A 20179-nucleotide genomic window follows, 5' to 3' on the forward strand; every position below is an offset into this window, starting at 1 on the left:
TCTTAGGTTTTTATTTTTCATTAAATTAGCAAAAATCTCAATAAAACCTTTTACAAGTTGTCATTATGGGGTATTGTGTGTAGAATTTTGAGGACAAAAATGAATTTATTCCATTTTGGAGAAAGGCTGTAACATAACAATATGTAGAAAAAGTGAAAGCTTCATTCGCAAAGTGAGTGACAGGTGGTCAGTGATTCGGTGGAGGTCATGGGGGGTGACTAGGTAAACACAGGCGTGTCAGGACCGTTTAAAACACTGTTTTCTGGGTGTGCATAAATTAGCCACTGCACCCCTGCTGGAAGCTGGAGAGCCCTCTGCGTGTCTGGTGACCGCGGCAGCAGGAGACCCCTCTGTGTGTCTGGTGACCGCTGTGACTGCGGCAGCAGGAGAGCCCTCTGTGTGTCTGGTGACCGCTGTGACTGCGGCAGCAGGAGAGCCCTCTGTGTGTCTGGTGACCGCTGTGACTGCGGCAGCAGGAGAGCCCTCTGTGTGTCTGGTGACAACTGTGACTGCGGCAGCAGGAGAGCCCTCTGTGTGGCTGGTGACAACTGTGACTGCGGCAGCAGGAGACCCCTCTGTGTGTCTGGTGACAGCTGTGACTGCGGCAGCAGGAGACCCCTCTGTGTGTCTGGTGTCAGCTGTGACTGCTGCAGCAGGAGACCCCTCTGTGTGTCTGGTGACAGCTGTGACTGCGGCAGCAGGAAAGCCCTCTGTGTGTCTGGTGACCGCTGTGACTGCGGCAGCAGGAGAGCCCTCTGTGTGTCTGGTGACAACTGTGACTGCGGCAGCAGGAGACCCCTCTGTGTGTCTGGTGACCGGCTGTGTGTGTGGTAGCAGGAGAGCCCTCTGTGTGTCTGGTGACCGCTGTGACTGCGGCAGCAGGAGAGCCCTCTGTGTGTCTGGTGACCGCTGTGACTGCGGCAGCAGGAGAGGCCTCTGTGTGTCTGGTGACAGCTGTGACTGCGGCAGCAGGAGAGCCCTCTGTGTGTCTGGTGACAACTGTGACTGCGGCAGCAGGAGAGCCCTCTGCGTGTCTGGTGACCGCTGTGACTGCGGCAGCAGGAGACCCCTCTGTGTGTCTGGTGACCGGCTGTGTGTGTGGTAGCAGGAGACCCCTCTGTGTGTCTGGTGACAGCTGTGACTGCGGCAGCAGGAGACCCCTCTGTGTGTCTGGTGACCGCTGTGACTGCGGCAGCAGGAGAGCCCTCTGTGTGTCTGGTGACAGCTGTGACTGCGGCAGCAGGAGAGCCCTCTGCATGTCTGGTGACCGCTGTGACTGCGGCAGCAGGAGAGCCTTCTGCGTGTCTGGTGACAGCTGTGACTGCGGCAGCAGGAGAGCCCTCTGTGTGTCTGGTGACAGCTGTGACTGCGACAGCAAGAGAGCCCTCTGTGTGTCTGGTGACCGCTGTGACTGCGGCAGCAGGAGAGCCCTCTGTGTGTCTGGTGACCGCTGTGACTGCGGCAGCAGGATAGCCCTTTGTGTGTCTGGTGACAACTGTGACTGCGGCAGCAGGAGAGCCCTCTGTGTGTCTGGTGACAACTGTGACTGCGGCAGCAGGAGACCCCTCTGTGTGTCTGGTGACAGCTGTGACTGCGGCAGCAGGAGACCCCTCTGTGTGTCTGGTGACAGCTGTGACTGCGGCAGCAGGAGACCCCTCTGTGTGTCTGGTGACCGCTGTGACTGCGGCAGCAGGAAAGCCCTCTGTGTGTCTGGTGACCGCTGTGACTGCGGCAGCAGGAGAGCCCTCTGTGTGTCTGGTGACAACTGTGACTGCGGCAGCAGGAGACCCCTCTGTGTGTCTGGTGACCGGCTGTGTGTGTGGTAGCAGGAGAGCCCTCTGTGGTCTGGTGACCGCTGTGACTGCGGCAGCAGGAGAGCCCTCTGTGTGTCTGGTGACCGCAGTGACTGCGGCAGCAGGAGAGGCCTCTGTGTGTCTGGTGACAGCTGTGACTGCGGCAGCAGGAGAGCCCTCTGCGTGTCTGGTGACCGCTGTGACTGCGGCAGCAGGAGACCCCTCTGTGTGTCTGGTGACCGGCTGTGTGTGTGGTAGCAGGAGAGCCCTCTGTGTATCTGGTGACAGCTGTGACTGCGACAGCAGGAGACCCCTCTGTGTGTCTGGTGACAGCTGTGACTGCGACAGCAGGAGAGGCCTCTGCGTGTCTGGTGACCGCTGTGACTGCGGCAGCAGGAGAGCCCTCTGTGTGTCTGGTGACCGCTGTGACTGCGGCAGCAGGAGAGCCCTCTGTGTGTCTGGTGACCGGCTGTGTGTGGTAGCAGGAGAGCCCTCGTGTGTCTGGTGACCGCTGTGACTGCGGCAGCAGGAGAGCCCTCTGTGTGTCTGGTGACCGCTGTGACTGCGGCAGCAGGAGAGCCCTCTGTGTGTCTGGTGACCGCTGTGACAGCGGCAGCAGGAGAGCCCTCTGTGTGTCTGGTGACCGCTGTGACTGCGGCAGCAGGAGAGCCCTCTGTGTGTCTGGTGACAACTGTGACTGCGGCAGCAGGAGAGCCCTCTGTGTGTCTGGTGACAACTGTGACTGCGGCAGCAGGAGACCCATCTGTGTGTCTGGTGACAGCTGTGACTGCGGCAGCAGGAGACCCCTCTGTGTGACTGGTGTCAGCTGTGACTGCGGCAGCAGGAGACCCCTCTGTGTGTCTGGTGACAGCTGTGACTGCGGCAGCAGGAAAGCCCTCTGTGTATCTGGTGACCGCTGTGACTGCGGCAGCAGGAGAGCCCTCTGTGTGTCTGGTGACAACTGTGACTGCGGCAGCAGGAGACCCCTCTGTGTGTCTGGTGACCGGCTGTGTGTGTGGTAGCAGGAGAGCCCTCTGTGTGTCTGGTGACCGCTGTGACTGCGGCAGCAGGAGAGGCCTCTGTGTGTCTGGTGACAGCTGTGACTGCGGCAGCAGGAGAGCCCTCTGTGTGTCTGGTGACAGCTGTGACTGCGGCAGCAGGAGAGCCCTCTGCGTGTCTGGTGACCGCTGTGACTGCGGCAGCAGGAGACCCCTCTGTGTGTCTGGTGACAGCTGTGACTGCGGCAGCAGGAGAGCCCTCTGTGTGTCTGGTGACCGCTGTGACTGCGGCAGCAGGAGAGGCCTCTGTGTGTCTGGTGACAGCTGTGACTGCGGCAGCAGGAGAGCCCTCTGTGTGTCTGGTGACAGCTGTGACTGCGGCAGCAGGAGAGCCCTCTGCGTGTCTGGTGACCGCTGTGACTGCGGCAGCAGGAGACCCCTCTGTGTGTCTGGTGACCGGCTGTGTGTGTGGTAGCAGGAGAGCCCTCTGTGTGTCTGGTGACAGCTGTGACTGCGGCAGCAGGAGACCCCTCTGTGTGTCTGGTGACAGCTGTGACTGCGGCAGCAGGAGAGGCCTCTGCGTGTCTGGTGACCGCTGTGACTGCGGCAGCAGGAGAGTCCTCTGTGTGTCTGGTGACAGCTGTGACTGCGGCAGCAGGAGAGCCCTCTGTGTGTCTGGTGACAGCTGTGTCTGTGGCAGCAGGAGAGCCCTCTGTGTGTCTGGTGACAGCTGTGACTGCGGCAGCAGGAGAGCCCTCTGTGTGGCTGGTGACAGCTGTGTCTGTGGCAGCAGGAGAGCCCTCTGTGTGTCTGGTGATAGCTGTGACTGCGGCAGCATGAGAGCCCTCTGTGTGTCTGGTGACCGCTGTGACTGCGGCAGCAGGAGAGCCCTCTGTGTGTCTGGTGACAGCTGTGACTGCGGCAGCAGGAGACCCCTCTGTGTGTCTGGTGACCGCTGTGACTGCGGCAGCAGGAGAGCCCTCTGTGTGTCTGGTGACAGCTGTGACTGCGGCAGCAGGAGAGCCCTCTGCATGTCTGGTGACCGCTGTGACTGCGGCAGCAGGAGAGCCTTCTGCGTGTCTGGTGACCGGCTATGTGTGTGGTAGCAGGAGAGCCCTCTGTGGTCTGGTGACCGCTGTGACTGCGGCAGCAGGAGAGCCCTCTGTGTGTCTGGTGACCGCTGTGACTGCGGCAGCAGGAGAGGCCTCTGTGTGTCTGGTGACAGCTGTGACTGCGGCAGCAGGAGAGCCCTCTGTGTGTCTGGTGACAGCTGTGACTGCGGCAGCAGGAGAGCCCTCTGCGTGTCTGGTGACCGCTGTGACTGCGGCAGCAGGAGACCCCTCTGTGTGTCTGGTGACCGGCTGTGTGTGTGGTAGCAGGAGAGCCCTCTGTGTGTCTGGTGACAGCTGTGACTGCGGCAGCAGGAGACCCCTCTGTGTGTCTGGTGACAGCTGTGACTGCGACAGCAGGAGAGGCCTCTGCGTGTCTGGTGACAGCTGTGACTGCGGCAGCAGGAGAGCCCTCTGTGTGTCTGGTGACCGCTGTGACTGCGGCAGCAGGAGAGCCCTCTGTGTGTCTGGTGACCGGCTGTGTGTGTGGTAGCAGGAGAGGCCTCTGTGTGTCTGGTGACAGCTGTGACTGCGGCAGCAGGAGAGCCCTCAGCAGGAGAGCCCTCTGTGTGTCTGGTGACAGCTGTGACTGCGGCAGCAGGAGAGCCCTCTGTGTGGCTGGTGACAGCTGTGTCTGTGGCAGCAGGAGAGCCCTCTGTGTGTCTGGTGACAGCTGTGACTGCGACAGCAGGAGAGCCCTCTGTGTGTCTGGTGACCGGCTATGTGTGTGGTAGCAGGAGAGCCCTCTGTGGTCTGGTGACCGCTGTGACTGCGGCAGCAGGAGAGCCCTCTGTGTGTCTGGTGACCGCTGTGACTGCGGCAGCAGGAGAGGCCTCTGTGTGTCTGGTGACAGCTGTGACTGCGGCAGCAGGAGAGCCCTCTGTGTGTCTGGTGACAGCTGTGACTGCGGCAGCAGGAGAGCCCTCTGCGTGTCTGGTGAACGCTGTGACTGCGGTAGCAGGAGACCCCTCTGTGTGTCTGGTGACCGGCTGTGTGTGTGGTAGCAGGAGAGCCCTCTGTGTGTCTGGTGACAGCTGTGACTGCGGCAGCAGGAGACCCCTCTGTGTGTCTGGTGACAGCTGTGACTGCGACAGCAGGAGAGGCCTCTGCGTGTCTGGTGACCGCTGTGACTGCGGCAGCAGGAGAGCCCTCTGTGTGTCTGGTGACCACTGTGACTGCGGCAGCAGGAGAGCCCTCTGTGTGTCTGGTGACCGGCTGTGTGTGTGGTAGCAGGAGAGGCCTCTGTGTGTCTGGTGACAGCTGTGACTGCGGCAGCAGGAGAGCCCTCTGTGTGTCTGGTGACAGCTGTGTCTGTGGCAGCAGGAGAGCCCTCTGTGTGTCTGGTGACAGCTGTGACTGCGGCAGCAGGAGAGCCCTCTGTGTGGCTGGTGACAGCTGTGTCTGTGGCAGCAGGAGAGCCCTCTGTGTGTCTGGTGACAGCTGTGACTGCGGCAGCAGGAGAGCCCTCTGCGTGTATGGTGACCGCTGTGACTGCGGCAGCAGGAGACCCCTCTGTGTGTCTGGTGACAGCTGTGACTGCGGCAGCAGGAGAGCCCTCTGTGTGTCTGGTGACCGCTGTGACTGCGGCAGCAGGAGAGGCCTCTGTGTGTCTGGTGACCGCTGTGACTGCGGCAGCAGGAGAGGCATCTGTGTGTCTGGTGACCGGCTGTGTATACGGCAGCAGGAGAGGCCTCTGCATGTCTGGTGACCGCTGTGACTGCGGCAGCAGGAGACCCCTCTGTGTGTCTGGTTACAGCTGTGACTGCGGCAGCAGGAGAGCCCTCTGTGTGTCTGGTGACCGCTGTGTCTGCGGAAGCAGGAGATCCCTCTGTGTGTCTGGTGACCGCTGTGACTGCGGCAGCAGGAGAGGCCTCTGTGTGTCTGGTGACCGCTGTGACTGCGGCAGCAGGAGAGCCCTCTGTGTGTCTGGTGACCGGCTGTGTGTGTGGCAGCAGGAGAGGCCTCTGTGTGTCTGGTGACCGCTGTGACTGCGGCAGCAGGAGAGCCCTCTGTGTGTCTGGTGACCACTGTGACTGCGGCAGCAGGAGACCCCTCTGTGTGTCTGGTGACCACTGTGACTGCGGCAGCAGGAGACCCCTCTGTGTGTCTGGTGACCGCTGTGACTGCGGCAGTAGGAGAGCCCTCTGTGTGTCTGGTGACCGGCTGTGACTGCGGAAGCAGGAGAGCCCTCTGTGTGTCTGGTGACCGCTGTGACTGCGGCAGCAGGAGAGGCCTCTGTGTGTCTGGTGACAGCTGTTACTGCGGCAGCAGGAGAGGCCTGTGTGTGTCTGGTGACAGCTGTGACTGCGGCAGCAGGAGAGCCCTCTGTGTGTCTGGTGACCGGCTGTGTCTGCGACAGGTTAAACCTACTCAGCAGGCTGTTATGGGCGTGAGCGGCGGATGTGAGATGTTGTCAGTGGGCGTCTCTAAGCACTGGCCCGGCGAGTGAGTCATTAGCATATCTTCGCAATTGTGAATCATTGTATTTGCGTACAAACAAAATTCAGGCCCATAGGCGCTTAATGGCTCACATTGCAGCCCATACATGGAAAATCTGTGCCTAGCATAGGGCTGGCGCAAGTTTCACTGCTGCGACCGGAGGTGGCGACTAACGGTGCAGCGTGCATGATTTCAACATCTGAGGGCTCTTAAAGTCGGCGTCTCAGTCCTTGCACAAGCAGACGACCGGCTGTACCCCAGGGAAGGGATTGTAGCAGTATTAGCATAAAGCTGCACGCGCGACACCAGCAAAGGATGCACACGGGGACGCAGCGACATCCCACTCACAATCAGGCCAATAAATAGAGCAAAAAACACCTAATGAAGTTTATAAAACACACTAACACTACTATATATATCCCCATACTCAGTACTTAAATACCAAACTTATAATTGTACTTCAAATACAAATACATACACTTTTTAGGAAAACCCCTCTTTATGAAGGTAAAAGGGTGAGGTTATGCGGATGCAGGGGCTTCAGTGTACAGAGGAGAAGGGCTCAGGTCTGAATAATCAGAGCTAAAAAGATTGACATTATTCTGCTCTATGGAATACGACTGGATGGTAAATGAGATGCAGTAACTGCCTTCGCCTATAGAGGGCAGCATAGCTTCCGGCAACACAAGGGATGCCCCCTCTAAACGCTACGTGGGGGGTGTGACATTAACAAAAAGAGGTTCCGAATGTTTACAACAACGTTAAAGGTGTCTGTAAGACCCACACATAATAGGGAAGCTCCAGTTCCCTAAATACGGGAAGAAAGAGGGAACAGGTCAGCCCAGAGAAGAGGCTGCTTACCCATCCTGCCCATGGCCCGCATATCTCCTGGTCAGGAAACACAGATTGCTAGTGTCTATTCACTGCTCTGCAGCTGTAGTTATTACCTGATTTAGGGTCCTTGTCTTCCAGGCTATTCTGTGCATTGTTCAGGCCGGGTTTTTCCTCTTGTTTTTCCTCTTGTGGTACTTCTGCTACTAAATGTGATAAAATATCATCTGTATTCTGTGCCAGTCACCAAAGAAAATGTCATTCTTTTACCAAATCACTTCAATACTCACTAGTACTCACAATCATGTACACACATGCAGATGTGCTTGTCACTTCCCCTACACTATATTAAAGTGCAGCCACTGATTACACACATGCAGACGTGCTTGTCACTTCCCCTACACTATATTAAAGTGCAGCCACTGATTACACACATGCAGATGTGCTTGTCACTTCCCCTACACTATATTAAAGTGCAGCCACTGATTACACACATGCAGACGTGCTGGTCACTTCCCCTACACTATATTAAAGTGCAGCCACTGATTACACACATGCAGACGTGCTGGTCACTTCCCCTACACTATATTAAAGTGCAGCCACTGATTACACACATGCAGAAGTGCCGGTCACTTCCCCTACACTATATTAAAGTGCAGCCACTGATTACACACATGCAGACGTGCTTGTCACTTCCCCTACACTATATTAAAGGGCAGCCACTGATTACACACATGCAGACGTGCTGGTCACTTCCCCTACACTATATTAAAGTGCAGCCACTGATTACACACATGCAGACGTGCTGGTCACTTCCCCTACACTATATTAAAGTGCAGCCACTTATTACACACATGCAGACGTGCTGGTCACTTCCCCTACACTATATTAAAGTGCAGCCACTGATTACACACAGTGGATGTCACTTACAACGCACACAAGGTGCAGCCTAAAGCTATGTCTGTTGGCGCAGTCCACCTCCATTCGCACAGCTGTGCACGGGTAATGGCAGGGTTGGCGGAGGAGCACAAGACGGCCAGGGCGATGGGCGGATTTAGTATGTTCCTTGTCAAATACTTATTAAACGAAGCAGATTCATATAAGATTATTGCAATTTGATGGAGGTATAAAAATGGGATTTTTGTTCTTACCTGTAAAATCCTTTTCTCTGAGTCCATTGGGGACACTGGAGACCTTGAGCTCCACCTATACCCCAAGGTCTCCAGTATCCCCCATGGAAGGAAAGCGAAATGGACACATTATAGGGGCAATCAATTCTGTGTGGCGGGAAGCACTGTCGTTTGCAGTTGGCAAAAAGACTTGCTCACTGCACTAGCTCAGATCTTATCTTACCTATCACTGACACAGGGATGGGTACGGGATCCCGGCACTCGGGACCCAGTGGTCAGAATCCCGACAAGGAGAGGTGAGCATGCTAACCTAACCCCTAACACTGCCCCTAAGCCTCCCTCCCCGGTGCCTAACCCTAACCTCCCCCTTCCCGGTGCCTAAACCTCACCCCCACCTTAGTGCCTAACCCTAACCTTAACCCTCCCGGGGGGGTGTCTAACCCTAAGTCCCCCCGGGAGCCCCTAACCCAACCCTCTCCCCCCCCCGTGGCTTACCTTCGATCGGGATGCCGGGCGTCGGGCTCCCGGTGTAGGTAAAATGACAGGAGTTGGGAATACTGACGCCTGTCATTAGACCCTTGCCGGGATTAGACAGTCGGCATGACGACGGTCGGCATTTAGACCGTCAGCATCCCGACTGCATACCGTACCGTTTTTGGGTAGTATCTCACCCAACATAAACAAAACTTCAAGTACACAAAAAGGCCACAAGGAATAGAGAAAGTACCAGTGTCGACATTCGAGGTCATAACTAAGCATAAAGGAGGCAGTGTTTTTAGGAGACCCGAAGAGTTACTTTTAATGCATTGGGGGAGAGGCTCTTAAGTAGTTGGAGGTCGCTCTTTGATATAGTCACTGTGTGTCATGAGATTTGTCCACCTTCCTGCAGCCCTAGGTTCCATCCTATGCAGAGGTGTCTGAGGGAAGCAGAGTGGGCGTGGCTGATTCCTGTGTCTCTGTGACAGCATTGGTTAATAAAGCTTCTTCTAACCGCTTTAATGCATAAACCACAAAGCATCATATTTGAAAATGATGCTGAGGCATCATGATAAAAGCTAGTTATCATTCACCATTATACATATTACACTGTGCAAATAAATGTGATTTGTGGTGACCCAGAAATATTGCATGTAGATAAAGGCAGGGGCCCTGATTCAGAGCCGGACGCTCTGAATCAGGGCCGTCCTATTTAAATGTGGAGCGGCCTTTTGGACGCTCGCATAGCTGTGGGTTACCATCCACAGCTTATGCGAGCGTCCATGATGATGGCCGCGATGGTCAAGACCATCGAGCTTGCGACGAGACCCTGCGGTAGGGTCTCGTGGCCGCAAGCCCTGGAGTGATTTTGGCTCTATCAGAGCCAAAATCACTCCCACTGACATCACTAGTGATGTCAGTGGGGCCGGACCCAGACGGTAGGCGTTCCCATGGGAACGCCTCCGTCTGGCAGCCACGCCCCCGGCACGCCCACCAAAGGGGGCGTGCTGTCAGTCACCATCAACAGCACGCCCCCTTTGGTGCGAGACCCGGAGCGACAGCTTGGCTGTCGCTGTCCGGGTCTCGGGCATGCGCACGATGGAGCTCCCTCCGTCGTGCACATGCGCATTGGGGTAACATCGACCCGCTTGCGAGCGTCCTGCGCTCTCGCGAGCGGGTATGAATGAGACCCAGAGAGCGAAGTCCATGAATGCACTTCACGCTGTCCAGAGAGTGCGCTGGTTCGGCATATCACTCCCTGAGGAGCCATACCGGAGACTGGGGCTTCCCATGTGCTTTATGTTGCTTACTTCTCTGGTATACTGTGTTAGTGTAGAGGGGCATTTCGTACCTTTCTGATTTTGGCTCAGTGCCTCTTTCTCATCCTCCTCGTCTCCAGAATCTTTTTTTCTATTTTCTTTATTTTCCAGATATTCTGGTTTTTCCTCAAGATCGTCTTTCTCCAGCTTGGGTGGGAGCTAAGAGATGTATATGATCTTAATATCTCAGCAGTATTTAATACAAGCACGACGCCAGCCGTTCCTCCCCACGATTTAAGCCTTATGCTAGATACCATTACTTCCAGCAAATGTAGCGCACTGAGAGTGAGATACAGATGTGCCCGCAATCATTGCTGCCCCTCCCAGCGCGCCTGGTCCCATGAGACACTGCTAGCGCCGGGCGGGTTTTTTGCATATAGTGTCACATATCAAATGAATCAGCACAGACTCCTGGCGGATCCTAGTTACATCACGTTTTGGACGCATTTTCGGCAAAAAAGAGACGCCCGACACTAGTAGAGCAGCACGGGACCTGGCGGCTCACTCACACCAGGCATATCGCGCTGCATGGCGTATTGAGGCTAGATGAGCAAGGACACATCTGTATGTATTAATAAAAAATAAAATAAACATTGGTGCATTGCTTATGCAGAAGGTGCTCCTGGACTTCCATGCCATTACTGCAGTAAACAGAAGTGCCGGGTGGCTGTAAATGGATAATCCACATTATATATTCACTTTGTTATTTATATCTTAGTAAGATTCACAAATGTATAGCATTTTTTCTTTCGTTATAGGTTTTTGTTATTTGCACTTAAATACATTCCTTAATCCAATATAATAGATGTTTTGGCTGCTGGTGTGTGTGTGGGGGGAACAACCTTTAAATATATATGAATATAAAGTAAGTTATATATAAACATAAATATCTATCTATCACATGTCTATCTATCTATCTATCTATCTATCTATCTATCTATCTATCTATCTATCTCATGTCTATCTATCTATCTAATGTCTATCTCATCTATCTATCTCATATCTATCTATCTCATGTATATCTCATCTCTCTATCTCATATCTATTTTTCTATCTATCTCATCTCTCTCTATCTCATATCTATCTATCTATCTAATGTCTATCTATCTATCTCATGTCTATCTATCTATCTATCTATCTATCTATCTATCTATCTCATATATATCTAATATCTATCTATCTATCTATCTATCTATCTATCTATCTATCTATCTATCTATCTATCTATTGTAACCAGCAAAGTGAATGGTTTCTCTCACTATGTATCGCTGTAACGTTCCCCTGTACGGTACTATGGACACTTAGCGGTGCTATATAAATACAGGATGATAATAGCTGAACCAGAACAAAGACCATTACAACCGTATTGCTCACTAGCACCTTTTTCCCCAACACCAGTTTTTATGTATAAATTCCCCCTACTATCTGTGAGATATTGAGCACGTATATCTGAATGATACTGGCAGTTTTACATGCACTGTAACACCAACTAGATAACTAGAATGATGTTTATCGGCTTCAAAAGGAACCTTCTGGCTCAATTAGAGCCGGAAGCCCTCCCACTGACATCACTGGTGATGTCAGCGGAGCCGCCCCCAAACGGCAGACAGAGCACCTGTCGCTAGCCGGGTCTTGAGCATGCGCACGACGGAGCCGGCTCCGTCGTGCGCATGCCCAGTGGGCAAACATCGACCTGGTTGCGAGCGCTCAGCGCTTGCGACCGGGTCTGAATCAGGCCCAAAGTTCATGAGACTTTTCATTTGAGATACAAAGGAGTTTCCATTGTGATCATGATCAAAGGTTAGAAAGGGCAGAACAAGAACAGTAATATCCATCAGACTGAGTGATGTTGGGTGCATGTAACAATGCACAGTACATGTACAGTATCCTGGCAGCAGGCTTTGGTCTTATAAGAGGTTGGTTACTTTACCTGGGCTTCCGAGTGCGGTTTGGTCTTCTGGTCCACATTATCGGTCTCCTCGGCTACTGCACATTGCATTTCACATTTTTCTATAAGAGAAGAACAGGTTTCTCAGTAGATGTAATTAGGTGCACCGTGCACCGTTTCACAGTATTACAGACCATGGAATATGGCTTACTTATAACACACAGAGATGTCAGCACAGACAGTGTAATGGTTAGCGTTACTGCCTCACAGCGCTGAGGTCATGGGTTTGTTTCCCACTACGGCCCTAACTGTGTGAAGTTTGTATATTCTCCCTGTGCTTGCGTGGGTTTCCTCTGAGTACTCCGGTTTCCTCCCACACTCCAAAAATATACTGGTAGGTTAATTGACACCCCACAAAATTACGCCCTAGTGTGTGTGAGCATGTGGTAGGGAATATAGAGTGTAAGCTCCACTGGGGCAGGGACTGATGTGAATGGTCAGATATTCTCTGTAAAGCGCTGCGGGATATGTGTGCGCTATATAAATAACTGGTAATAAATAAATGTCGCAGATATCAGGAGAGCATCATTGCCTTTAAAGACAACAGAGAAAAGATGTGTGATGACCTTTACTGAAAGTCACTGAGGGCCCGATTCATTCAAATACCACATATTTACAAACGCAAAGTTCCCATCATGCCTACAGTATCGCTGGATTCAAAGCCAACATTGCAGAGAAAAGCAAAATGGATGCATTTGAAAATTGCGTTGAATTTGCGCTGTAATATCACTTATTTAACCCACTTTCCTAGTTTTGCAGTCAGATTTGAGATTTGGGGGTATATTTACTAAAGTGAGAGTTTTTAGAAGTGGGGATGTTGCCCATAGCAACCAATCAGATTCTAGCTATTAACTTCTAGAAGGTGCTAGTTAAATGGTAAGTAGAATCTGATTGGTTGTTATGGGAAACCTCTCCACTTCTAAAAACTCTCACTTAAGTAAATATACCCCTTGCAGAGAGGCAGGTGATCTGACCGGTGTGCGTTCCAATCTCTTAAACCTTTATCCAAAATACATTTATACCATTCAAAGCTTTCATTTCTATTTTTTTATTTATTTAATTTCATATTTTTATTACTGCATCATTTCATCTTTTATTTGTATCTGCAACGTATAGTCTCACTCAGGTCTTATACGCAGATTCATCACCCCCATAACATAAAGGTGCACAAGCACTTAGTAAAATAGCCGGAGCAGCCACTTTTCCTGGAGCTCCAGCCAAGGACGGGGTGTAAGCAGGAATGAGGCTGATGCACAGATACTAGTGTTGAATCGTTCTATTCTATTATAGATTATAAGGAATATTTTAATGATCATAGTGTACCTGGTATTGTAGCTGCTCCTGGCTGTATAGGAGCAGGACTCGCTGGAACCGGCGTGGTGGGATCTGATGAAACAATGTCGAAACACTTCTTATTCTCTGCACCCTCAGGGATCATATCCGGGGTACTGTACTTGCCGTTGACTTGTTCAAACTCTTGAACCTTAGGATGTACAACAGGTCATAGGTTTAATTAGACAATGATGTTTATGTCATTCACTATAAATGACAGACAGTAGTGCTTAAAGTTACTAAAGTGCGGGTCTTTAGAAGGGGAGATGTTACCCATAGCAACCAATCAAATTCCAGCTATTATCTTCTAGAGGGTGCTGGATAAATAATAAGTAGAATCTGATTGGCTGCTATGGGCAACATCTCCGCTTCTAAAAACGCGCTCCTTAGTGAATATACCCCCCTAGGAATCTTTCATTTGTGTTCACTTAACTCAGAAGATCCATCGGGGTTTCTCAATTGTAAAAACTAAAATTATACTTTTCTTTTCTGTATTTTTGGGAGATACATTGTCTTCCCTATATAAATGTTTATTCCAGTCTGCTGCTATTTTACTAATGACCAGTCATATATCTGTACGTAGCCTTCCCTCAGCCAGCAGCCAGCTGTGCCATACTGACTGATGCTGCTGGTGATGGCGATTGCTGGCGTCTCATGTGTACAGTGACTGTGGATGAGTGGGAAAAGGAGGCTGCCTCTCTCACTATATACGATGTTCCAGCCTCCACAGAGGTAGGAAGGGATGTGCTGCTTGGGCCTGTTGAAGTGAACAATGGCGGCATAAACTGAAGCACATCAGGAGGGATCAGAAAACATCTACAGCAGGGGTCTTCAACCTTGGCCCTCCAGCTGCTGTAGAACTACACATCCCAGCATGCACTGCCACCTTTTTGCTATAACAGCATGCTAAAACTATGGCAGTGCATGCTGGGATGTGTAGTTTCACAGCAGCTGGAGGGCCAAGGTTGAAGACCCCTGATCTACAGGGTACAGTTATGGGGTATTTGATATTAAAGGGAGAAGTCAGCTGGTCCTCTTTAAAAGTCACTAATTACTATTATGGGCCACTATTTATATGGTGCCAACATATAACATGTTGCTGTACAATTAGAGAATGTTTATTCACTTCACTCCTTTGGAAAACACACAATGTGAATCCCCTGCCACACACATATACAGGCATTAATCTAGTCAGGAGCCAATTACACTGTGCTTTTGGACCACAAAGAGTATAAGGAGGCTATACAAACCAAACCCAGGGCCCCAATGCACTGCTTCACTAATTTAATTGTATTTGGGTCTGTTCCATATGTTAGACATCATCGCAGGCCATGAGCTAACCCCAAAGTGTTTGTGACTGCCTTCACTTCCATATATAGTGAGTCTGGTCACATGACAGGTCAATGTTAGTCCCACAGGATGCCAACAGTGACATTATGTTTACCTACCCCTGCCACTAGGGGGGCACTCTATCAAATCACCGGGATATTAAACTATAGACTGAAATACGCTGCAGGGTCACAAATATAACTTAGCCGTTGTACCTTTAATCTCTTTGCACTGTCTGAAAATTACTACTGAAGAGTAGTTTGCTCCAGGACGAAGCATTTGCGCTGTTCATTTTTTTAATCAAAATAAAGATTATTTTATTTGAACCAATAGAACGACCCACACTCCTGGGAAGAGATACACTACCTTGTTACACCCAGAAAGGAATACTAAATAATTGCTTTGTCCTAGACAGCGCATGGGGGTCCCCTGTTACAGGAGAAATGTCAGGTACAGTAGCTGGTATAATACAGATTGCAGTAGAATAAGAAAGAGCAATAAAGAAGGTGAAAGTATGTTTCGTCACCTAAAGGATATGTAAAAAGCAACTTAACCACAGATGCAACCATAGGTATACCATAAATTAGCTTTATTTCTGACAATCAGCATGGTGTACCTTGATGGCTAGTGTAAACATTTACTCACCCACCTTCTTTCTAACCAGTGACATAACTCCAATTCTGGTCAGGACGTGTTGCCGGGACAGTCCTTCCCTGGGAACCCCGTCAGCAAAGGTCTCTGCTCCGTCCGCGCCAGGCTCACAGAGGTGTCTCATGAATAAAGAGACATATGCCCTGCAAAATGCATTAGCTTGAAATAGGCAAAGTGACCTGTGGGGGCGCAAATCACTACCAGAAGTTCTAATGCTACTTTGTAGACCCAGTCCTAAAGCAGTCAGGTTGGGTACTCCACTGGGACTATCACTGTTATCTTTATTGATAACGCTGTAAAACTCAGTAACATGTGCTGCATTCATAACCATGAGAAAAGTTTCAACTGGACAAGATGGACCGTATCTGGGACGTGTTAGCAGTCCCACTACACAGCCACGGCTCTGTTCAATGACAAGCGCCAGGTCACTTCTGCTTCCCATCAAATTGGTCAAACAACTACCATATTCCTTCCAGCCCACTATGAGGACTGCCCTTTACCCAACCCGTCAGCTACAATCATTTCCCTTCCATCCCACTCTGAGGACTGCCCTTTACCCAACCTGTCAGCTACAAGAATATCCCTTCCAGCCCACTATGAGGACTGCCCTTTACCCAACCCGTCAGCAACAATCATTTCCCTTCCAGACCACTATGAGGACTGCCCTTTACCCAACCCTTCAGCTACAATCATTTCCCTTTCAGCACACTATGAGGACTGCCCTTTACCCAACCCTTCAGCTATAATCATTTCCCTTCCAGCCCACTATGAGGACTGCCCTTTACCCAACCCTTCAGCTATAATTATTCCCTTCCATCCCACTATGAGGACTGCCCTTTACCCAACCCTTCAGTTACAATCATTTCCCTTCCAGCCCACTATGAGGACTGCCCTTTACCCAACCCTTCATCTACAATCATTTCCCTTCCAGCCCACTGAGGACTGCCCTTTACCCAACCCTTCAGCTACAATCATTCCCTTCCAGCCCACTATGAGGACTGCTCTTTACCCAACACATCAGCTACAATCAATTCCCTTCCAGGCCATTATGAGGACTGCCCTTTACCCAACCTTTCAGCTACAATCATTTCCCTTCCAGCCCACTATGAGGACTGCTCTTTACCCAACACATCAGCTACAATAATTTCCCTTCCAGCCCACTATGAGGACTGCCCTTTACCCAACCCTTCAGCTATAACCATTCCCTTCCAGCCCACTCTGAAGACTGCCCTTTACCCAACCCTTCAGCTACAATCATTTCCCTTCCAGCCCACTATGAGGACTGCCCTTTACCCAACCCTTCAGCTACAATCATTTCCCTTCCAGCCCACTATGAGGACTGCCCTTTACCCAACCCTTCAGCTACAATCATTTCTCTTCCAGCCCACTCTGAGGACTGCCCTTTACCCAACCTTTCAGTAACAATCTTTCCCTTCCAACCCACTATGAGGACTGCCCTTTACCCAACCATTCAGCTATAATCATTTCCCTTCCAGCCCACTATGAGGACTGCCCTTTACCCAACCCTTCAGCTATAATTATTCCCTTCCATCCCACTATGAGGACTGCCCTTTACCCAACCCTTCAGTTACAATCATTTCCCTTCCAGCCCACTATGAGGACTGCCCTTTACCCAACCCTTCATCTACAATCATTTCCCTTCCAGCCCACTGAGGACTGCCCTTTACCCAACCCTTCAGCTACAATCATTCCCTTCCAGCCCACTATGAGGACTGCCCTTTACCCAACACATCAGCTACAATCAATTCCCTTCCAGGCCATTATGAGGACTGCCCTTTACCCAACCTTTCAGCTACAATCATTTCCCTTCCAGCCCACTATGAGGACTGCTCTTTACCCAACACATCAGCTACAATAATTTCCCTTCCAGCCCACTATGAGGACTGCCCTTTACCCAACCCTTCAGCTATAACCATTCCCTTCCAGCCCACTCTGAGGACTGCCCTTTACCCAACCCTTCAGCTACAATCATTTCCCTTCCAGCCCACTATGAGGACTGCCCTTTACCCAACCCTTCAGCTATAAACATTCCCTTCCAGCCCACTCTGAGGACTGCCCTTTACCCAACCCTTCAGCTACAATCATTTCCCTTCCAGCCCACTATGAGGACTGCCCTTTACCCAACCCTTCAGCTACAATCATTTCTCTTCCAGCCCACTCTGAGGACTGCCCTTTACCCAACCCTTCAGTAACAATCTTTCCCTTCCAACCCACTATGAGGACTGCCCTTTACCCAACCCTTCAGCTATAATCATTCCATTCCAGCCCACTCTGAGGACTGCTCTTTACCCAACCTTTCAGCTACAATAATTTCCCTTCCAGCCCACTATGAGGGCTGCCCTTTACCCAACCCTTTAGCTACAATCATACCATTCCAGTCCACTATGAGGACTGCCCTTTACCCAACCCTTCAGCTACAATCATTTCCCTTCCAGCCCACTATGAGGACTGCCCTTTACCCAACCCTTCAGCTATAATCATTTCCCTTCCAGCCCACTATGTGGACTGCCCTTTACCCAACCCTTCAGCTATAATCATTTCCCTTCCAGCCCACTATGAGGACTGCTCTTTACCCAACCCTTCAGCTACAATCATTTCTCTTCCAGCCCAATATGAGGACTGCCCTTTACCCAACCCTTCAGCTATAAACATTTCCCTTCCAGCCCACTACGAGGACTGCCCTTTACCCAACCCTTCAGCTACAATCATTTGGTGGAAGATCCACCTTCCCTGCCCCTTCCCCAAACTGTATCTTTAACCTACTGGGGAACATTGCATATTTGCTTCCGTCACTATTAATCTGCACGTGTCTTTCCAACAACCCAATATTGCACAGAAATAAAGAATAAAAAAATATTAAGACCATACCTAAAAATGCCACACTGTAATGCATTTGCAGGGGTACAAAAAGAAATAAAACCCAAGGATGTGAAAACCCACCCCCCCCCCAAAAAAAATGCAAATACTGTTAGACATGCTCGACACAACCACCAATGTATTCTGATAATGGACCAGTAATACATTACTCTGGGCAGGCTGGATTTAGCATAAATAAAAAAAAATAAAAATATGTTGTACTTTTAATCTAATCAATGAAGAACCAATACACCAGAGAGCATTTTGCTTTGTGTGCTGTCATTTATTAAATCACATGCTAAGATGGAAGGTTACTGCCACCTAGTGGGAAACAGCTTTGAAACAAACCAATAAATGACACCTCCTATAGGCCCCGCAGATGACTCAGGAATAAAAAGCACATTACAGTACCTAAATTCTTTCTCACTCTTTCCACGGAGGTCACGGACAAGCCAGTGTGAATTAAAGGCATCCTGTGGAGGCATCCCCCATCTCATTATAGCATTTAAGAAGGCTTTACGTTGCCGAGCATTGAACCCGAGAACCTTAAAACAAAAAAAACAAAAAAAAAATGGTGTTAATATTTTAGGCATTTTAGTACCATAATAACGAAGTTGAATAAAATATACTGTAATATATATACTTTGTTTTAAAAATGACATTACATTTGTAATACAATCTAAAGGAAGATGCATTAAAACATATGACCGAATCACGGGAAAACCTCGCTCTTGATTTTCACACGATTCTGTGCTTCTGGAAATTTTCCACACTGAAGTCCATAACAACTGCTTCACTATAAAAAAGCATGAACATACCAATCCCTGTACAAATGTGCAAATAAGACCTCCCTTCCTATGCATTGATTGCTTGAAAATACTACGGTACAAAACAGTGCTGTGATCAGCATAGTCGCGGCTCTACCCCGTCAGCATCTGTGTTACAAACTAACACAGCACTATTTGGACGTCTCTCTGCATTATCCATTGCTGGTAGATTCGGCTGGTGTGCTGACGGGGGTGAGGTCTTCCAATCTGTGGGGTCCCTGGGATATTTGCCCACTATAAATGGGTGGAACTAATCTATAAAAGCATTGTATTGAATTCTGACAGTCAGTATTAGGTGCACAGTAATGTAGATGTTTCCGACAAGGGGAGAGATGTAAAAAGTCTTGGGGAGAGATAAAGTGAAGAAGTTGCCCAAATCAGCCAATCAGCTCCAGTCCTTTATCTAGCATGGTCTATGAAATGACAGTTAGACGCTGATTGGTTGCTATGGGCAACTTCTCCACTTTATCACTCTCCAAGGCTTGATACATAGCCCCCCAAGACTTCTAACCCAAAAAATGTGGAACTCACTTTCATGGTATTCCAGAGCTCGTTCTCCAGCAACATAACAGTAACTTGCACATTAAGACCACATGAGGTTCCCGACTATAGATAGATAGTAATTAGTTAGACTATGGGGGTATTCAATTTGGAGCGAAAAGTCCGCACTTTTCGCCCCACATCGGAGGTTTGGCAGGAGATAAAGTATCGGGCGCGTGCCCGCTTAACCCCGTATTCAATTGCAGAAGCTGCGGAATCAGGACCCGGCGAATGGCAAGTATAGAAAAAAATCAGGGAATTTTCGGGAAATGTTCCTGGCACCCCCCTAAAGATGTCCGGACATGGGGGATCACTATGGGTACCCCCCTTTTTGCCTGCTGAAGGGAGTCGAGTTTTTAAATAGCCGCGGCATGTGCATTAATGTAGCTTTCAAGAATGGGGTGAAGAATAGCACTTAGCTTATTTTTTGTGGCAAAATAACTATGCCCATCAAATTTGGGGTACATGAAAATGGGTGTAAGCATATTTTTAAGTCCCTTAAATGATTTATTAAAATTCTTCAAAAAAGCACCTGCCGCTACCACCCGCAATGAAGAAACACCTGCCGCATACATGGGG

General features: G+C 50.1%; 1 protein-coding gene across 5 annotated transcripts in view; it reads right to left on the reverse strand.

Moving 5' to 3' along the window:
• CHD5 (chromodomain helicase DNA binding protein 5) overlaps positions 1-20179 on the reverse strand; it is a 276672-nt gene that overhangs the window by 32131 nt on the left and 224362 nt on the right. For 4 of the 5 annotated variants that reach the window (XM_088447742.1, XM_088447740.1, XM_088447743.1 and 1 more), the window contains exons 29-34: positions 18645-18778; positions 15355-15499; positions 13368-13527; positions 12027-12106; positions 10129-10255; positions 7287-7376 (exon numbers count right to left, since the gene is read on the reverse strand). In XM_088447742.1, coding sequence (XP_088303868.1) covers positions 7287-7376; positions 10129-10255; positions 12027-12106; positions 13368-13527; positions 15355-15499; positions 18645-18778 — 736 coding nt within the window. The remainder of the gene's footprint in view (positions 1-7286; positions 7377-10128; positions 10256-12026; positions 12107-13367; positions 13528-15354; positions 15500-18644; positions 18779-20179) is intronic. The other variant, XM_088447741.1, reaches the window with a different exon arrangement.

Source organism: Taudactylus pleione, unplaced genomic scaffold (assembly GCF_031769625.1).
Source record: "Taudactylus pleione unplaced genomic scaffold, aTauple2 ptg000437l, whole genome shotgun sequence".
In the NCBI taxonomy this organism is placed as follows: Eukaryota; Metazoa; Chordata; class Amphibia; order Anura; family Myobatrachidae; genus Taudactylus; species Taudactylus pleione.